We start from the raw sequence: 6,133 nt of genomic DNA, 5'->3' as shown, positions 1-6,133 counted from the left end.
TAGGCCAGCACACTGCTCAACTCCAGGGTTTCCATTCAAAGTTTCCTCTGGAGCATGGTTCCAGAATACAACATGAATAGTGCCCCCTGGAGGTGGGCAGCATGGAAGCTCATGGATTAAACACATTGGGATAGGTGCCTATGGCAGGAGTAAGGAGGGAACTAGGAGTGGCAATGGGAGAGGAAGGGTAACATGAAGTAAAATAAGATAGAAAAGAGTGGACTTGGGAGAGGGGCCTTGAGCTGGATAACCAGCAACTTATTAAATCCTGCTAAGAAATGTAAATTTTATCCTGAAAGCTGTAGGGAATCCTGGAGGTGTTTGAAAACAGGGAAAATTTTCACGGGAATGGATGAGAGAGGTAGAGGCAGGACAGTGTCCTTCAAAGTAATCCGGGCTTGGCCTCCACATGCGCAGTGGAGTCAGTGTGGCCAAAGACACCCTCAGTCAGGTGTGCATGCCTAACTCCACGGACACGGAAGCCCACACAAGGCCCAGCACTCCATCTCTTGACCCTTCCATGATCCTCATTTACCCAGAGGCTTAACTAGAAACAAGGCCTGGTTAGAAGCACTGGGGACTACTCCAGCACAGCTGTGGTTGTTGATACCACCTTCCAGCTGTGACTGTACCTGTGCCATTGAAGCCTGCAGTTGAAACGTTCATGCCGATGCACAGGATATTAATTTTTGTGAGAAATATTTTTCATTGGCAAAGGCTTCACCTCTCAGACAGATGCCCAGGTATTTACGTAAGAATTTCTCCTCCTTTTTTCCCTAATCCTCACCTGGAAGACAGTGACTACCTCTATGATTCAGAGAAAATCACTCCACCGCACGAGTGGAAATACTTGGACAAGATTTGATGACCTCTGAGTCCATCCCAATGCCAACACTCTGGGGCCTGTGAGATCTTTTTTCCGAGTATGCCAAACGCTTCGTGGGTATAATGCGCTTGGTGTGATACAGCAAAATGGGCACAGGTTTTGGAGTCAGACTTGGGTCAGAATCCTGGATCTGCTACTTACCAACAGGGTGATGTGGGTTTCTTTATCAGTAAAATCAGAGGCCAAAAGTTCTATCTCATGAGATGAATGCGAGACAATGCACATGAAAAAGCACCAGGATTTAGCATTTGGAAAGCACTCAACAAGACAGTTCCTCCCTATCCTCCTTCCTTTCCGTTTACAAAGACACGTTTCACAAACATTTCCAGAACAAAAATTTCACAAATTGTCGTGACCAAATTTTCCCTTTTCAAGAATTTAAGGATGAGCTCGGATGTAGTATCATAGCTATTTACTGTGTGTACTGATTTCATTTTGGCTTTTTTTTTTTTATATGGGTGGGAAGGGAGAAGCACAAAATCAAATATATTGTATGACATCACCTTCTAAGCATAACCTTTTCTGATAGACTCAAGATGCAAAAAGATAATATTTTCTTTTTATAAGTCTGGTTCTTTTATTTGTTAACCCCCTTAATCTTGCTGGTGTGGTATTTTGGCCCCTCCTGCTCAGAGAGATGGATGGCCAGCTCTGATATGAGCCGGGATTGCTATTACCAAGCAGTGCTCAGGGAGAACAAGGAAATGGGAAGGAGAGAAGGTGCCTTGTCCTTTTAACATTCCTGTTAGGATGAGCTGCCCTTTCTGTTGTAAAGGTATTTTAAGGCTGTGGTTGCCAGCCCTGACTTCCTGGGACCACAAAGAATTCATTCATTTTGGTCAATATATTTTCTTACCAAAATACAATAGCTAATGAAAGCTAAGGGGTGGTGAAATAGGCATTGCCATGCACAGAGGATTGTAATTAGAACAGATCTTTTGACAACCAATTTGGCAATTAAGTGTCAAGTTTTTATATATTTGTACCCTTGGGGAATTCTCTTTCTGGGAAGCTATCTCTTTGAAAGGGAGTCTAATTAGAGAAACAGGTATGTGCACAGTGTCATTTTATAACAATGAAAAATACCAGGAATGACCTAATAATATGCACCATGGTACATCCAACAGATAGATGGAGCCAATTAGAGGAATCTGTCAAAACCTGAGCATAAAAGCATATAAACAATCTCATTAACACTGAATATTGTTTTAAAAAATAAGCAAAATATGAAATATTCACAATTCTAAAGAACTGGAAGGAAGTATCTCAAATTTCGGTAGTGATAAGCTTTTGGTGACAAGATTCTGAGTGATTTTCCTTTCTTTTTACTTGTTACTTTCAGGTCCATCAGGAGGACCATAGTATGTAACTTTTCTAATTAGCAAATCCTCCTCCTCGTCTTTATCTTGTTTCATAAGGAAGTAAACAGAAATGACAGATGGAATCTTTTTGATTTGGTCAGATGGCCAAGAATGGACTAATTAAAGGTAAAAAATACGATAAATTGTATTAATTACAAAAAAAGATGGGACTGGTTGGGAGGAGCCTGCTCCCTACTCTCCTCCCCAGGACTTTTGTAAGGTTAGAAGAGCAGGAGGGGTTACTTTTACCAGGGGCACTGAAATCCTGGTGCCAATGCATTCAAAGCCTTCATTTCCATTCTTAATGCCGTGATAATTATTTTTTAAAAAAAGGAATGAAGTTTTTAAAATGTTTAGCATTCATTAGCCACTTTCTAGGCAGAGGCACTGATTTGCTTTTTATTTATCTATATTTCACCTTTCTCAGGCTTGCAAAAGCTCTTAGTAAAAGGAACTATTGTCTCCTTCCTTTCCCCTCACCTGTTGTCCTTTCTCCTACCCACACAGAGAGTGCCTTTTGCGGATATAGTTGATTTGGATGGGGGCGGGGAAGGGCAGACTGAACTTCATTTTGGTATCAAACAAAGCCTGCTTGGTGCCTGAATTGTTGACTGGAGAGGCAAAAATTTTCAGATGGCCAGGACAGAAGGTTCTGGAAAGAGGGCACCAGAAAATCCCACAGGCCTTCTCCCTGTGATGTGGCTTTATTTGCTTTACAAGCTTCGGGCATATCTGCTGACGTCAGCAGCCCATCAAAGTTTAAAATAATAACAGTGAACAGGAAAACAGCCCCTTTCTGCCAGGCAGTCCTGTTCTGCCAACTTCTGTGCTCGCTTTGGAGTTAATAAATGTCCAACTTCCCTACCACCCTGAGGGGGAAAAAAAAGCACAATAATTTTAAAACCACTAGGTCAGCCCATTGCCAGCATAGACCATTCAGACAAGTAGCGTTTGTCACACTCTAATGAGGATTTTACCTTTGCCTCAAAAGAAAAGCTATCATTAGGCTTTGTGTTTATGGGACCAAATGATTGTCTAGGGACAGTGGGGTTTTTTTGGTCCCTTCCTCATTTTAATCATGCTCGAATCCAAACACATAGATGTTTTCTGCATCAGACAAAACTAAAAAACCATAATTATGCCAGTTAATGTCTTTTGAAAACATCAATTAAGAAACCGGCCTTTTACTTAAAAATTTGAAAATATCCACACATGTTGTAATAGCACTGGGAGGTAGGGGGGTGCTGACTCTCAAAAGGAGACACCCCAATGGCTTCAGGTTAGGTGAGCAGGCCCCCGTTGGCAACAAGCAGGCAGAGAATCTCTCCAAGGAGGAAACTTCTCTATAAAGCAAGACCTCTTAAGTTATCTTCACATGTAGTGTTGAAACTGGAGCCAGCCGCTCCTGGGTTAGGTTGATACCAGGCTTCTGCACCAGGCTGGCACCACACACACCCCATTGTTAACACCTCCTCAGGACAGATTAGATCCCACATTCCTCAGAAGTACTGCACTCCAGAGGGAACACTGCCAGCAGGCTCCTTCCATAGGGCAGCAGCTAGCTACAACTGATAAGTTTTCATTGAAATAACTGCAACAATTACACCGAGTCCCCACCAGGGCTCTGTCTCCAGCTATGGAGCGAGGGAACAAGTGAGAGAGAGGTTGCACTTGCATCTCCTGGCGTGTGCAAAGGCGTGAGCCAGACAAGAGTAATTCAAGTCGTTAGCTCACTTTTATATGCTTTTATCTATGACTACCTGCTGTTGTTAATCCATTTGTTTACCCAAGATGTATTATTAGCTTGATTGTATTTTATCTTTTTCAGGCCTGATCTAGTAAATCCTGGCATTCACACTATCTCAATTTCAGTTTGGAAAAGTAACTGTTCCCTGACCAAAAATACTGAAGTTAGACTTGGGTTTGGGTGAAATCTGTTAAGGTCATGGTTGGTTTTGATCATAGAGCTCAGTTCAAAAGCTGAACACTGACAATGATCTTTGCTTTCAAGTCTTAGCTTCAATGGGAGTGCTCATTTAACAGCAAGTTTAGTTGTACTTAACTTGAATTCTGGAACTTCCCTTTTATTTTTTTCCCCCTGAAATAACAGTGATTAAGTTAATGAAATGGCAATATGAATGAAAGGAAAACACACAAACCTTTGCAGGAGCAAACCCCAAAGACCCAGATTAAACTTTAACCAAGAATTATGTCTGCCAGAAACCTGTATCTCAAAAGAGATACGTTTGGTTTTTGTAATAATAAAAGTTATTTTGGAAAAGGGATCCCATTCTACCAGATACTGTATTTACTAGGAGGAAACATGGGGTTAGACTTTGGTACAGTTTAGTCTTTTAAAGAAAATAACAGGCAAACAGCTTAGCAGATGGATAACTCCATATCTGCAGAAATGTAAACAGCCAGGATTTTAGTGCCTATGGGTTTTATGAAAGATGTTAAGTACGGCTGAAACCAACACCAGTGTGTCCTCTTTGGCTAGTTTTAACACGTTCAGAGTCACAATTAACATTCAAGGAATTTCCTTTTCATCCAAGTGTTTCTTTTAAAAGCACTTTATGCTACAACCTAAAATTCTAGCTGCCATCAGTCCTCCCCATACAGAGTGCTGAAATTCCCAAAAACACCCCTTTTTCTGTTTTTGCAAATAGGCTAGGACCATGTCAAGTTTCCCCGGGGTGTTTGTTTTCCAGTGAGAGGGGTTCTCACCTCCTCCCTCCCCCCTTTCCCTGAAGAGCTTGGATTGGAGACACTGGTCCTGCACCCTCCTCCACACTCACCCCCAGACACAGGAGGCCTCTACCAGGCAGGCCTCCGGAGCCCTTCCCAGCCCAGTCGGAGGCCTGCTGCCGCTCAGGAGCTCGGGGCCCACCCGCAGCCTGGTTTCACGTCCCCGACCGACCGACCGGCCTGGCCAGGCCTTGCTACAGGAAAGGGGAAAGCATACGTGTCCCTCCTGACCCTGCTCCTCCTATACAAGGGACTCGCACACGGGCACCGAGTCTGAGTCCTGGCTGTGCATGGAGCTCAGCCCCGTGTCCGAGTCCTCGTCGTTGCCAGGACAGCTTTTGGCCATTCCGCGGGCCTGATCCACCCACACCTCAGCGCCGGGCTGAGGCCGGGATTCCCGCGAGGGTCCACCAGAGCAGGTAGTCCCATCAGGTGCTACCGTCAACTCCAACGTGTGCAAAGTCTGGAGGAGGCCCTGCAGCTCGCGCTCCTTGCTGTCCCACTGCTGCTGGCTGTAATCCAAGTCCGACTTGAGGGCCTCCAGGTCCGTGTTGAGCCGGAGCCCGATGTAGAGGCTGGTGCTGAGCTGCGTCCTGACTTGCTCCTGCTCCAGCAGCAGCTCCCCGTCCAGGCTGCCATCGGGCTCCGGGGACTCCTCCCGCGCCGCGAGCTCCTCCTGGCGCCGGCGCATCCACCTCTGGTTCAGCTCCTCCTGAATCTCGGCCGAGAGGCGCTCCAGCAACTCCTCCTGCTGGGCCCGCTGCTCCTGCAGCTTCAATAGGTCGTCGCAGCGCTGGGCCAGCTCCTCCAGCGCCACTGCCTGCACCTGGCCGTCCAGGGGCGCCGCCGCCATCGCCACCGCCTCCGGCTCGGGCTCCTCTCCCGGGCTGGGCCCGTCGAGCTCGATGCCGGCGTCCAGCAAGTAAGTGTCCTGCACATAGTTGACTCCGTGCCGCCGCATGCGGTCCAGGTGCACCTTGGCTTCGTAGCGATCGATTTCGCGGTCCAGCTCCCGGAGCCGCTGCACCTGCTGGCGGATGGTGTGGTCCTGGGAAAGCACCAGATGCACCAGCGTCTCCATACGCTCCACCGACACGCTGTCCGCGGCCCGCGGCGACGACGAGCAGGACGAGGCGGT

General features: G+C 46.4%; 1 protein-coding gene across 1 annotated transcript; it reads right to left on the bottom strand.

The window, feature by feature from the left end:
• Positions 1-1,438: 1,438 nt before the first annotated feature.
• Positions 1,439-6,133, bottom strand: RASSF10 (Ras association domain family member 10; the record flags this gene model as incomplete). The annotated part of the gene is made up of 1 exon (XM_006773195.2): positions 1,439-6,133. A coding segment is annotated over one exon (897 nt), but the record flags the coding sequence as incomplete, so codon positions are not given.

This window comes from Myotis davidii, unplaced genomic scaffold (genome assembly GCF_000327345.1).
Source record: "Myotis davidii unplaced genomic scaffold, ASM32734v1 scaffold946, whole genome shotgun sequence".
NCBI classification, from domain to species: Eukaryota; Metazoa; Chordata; class Mammalia; order Chiroptera; family Vespertilionidae; genus Myotis; species Myotis davidii.
This window is presented reverse-complemented; position numbering and strand designations above follow the sequence as displayed.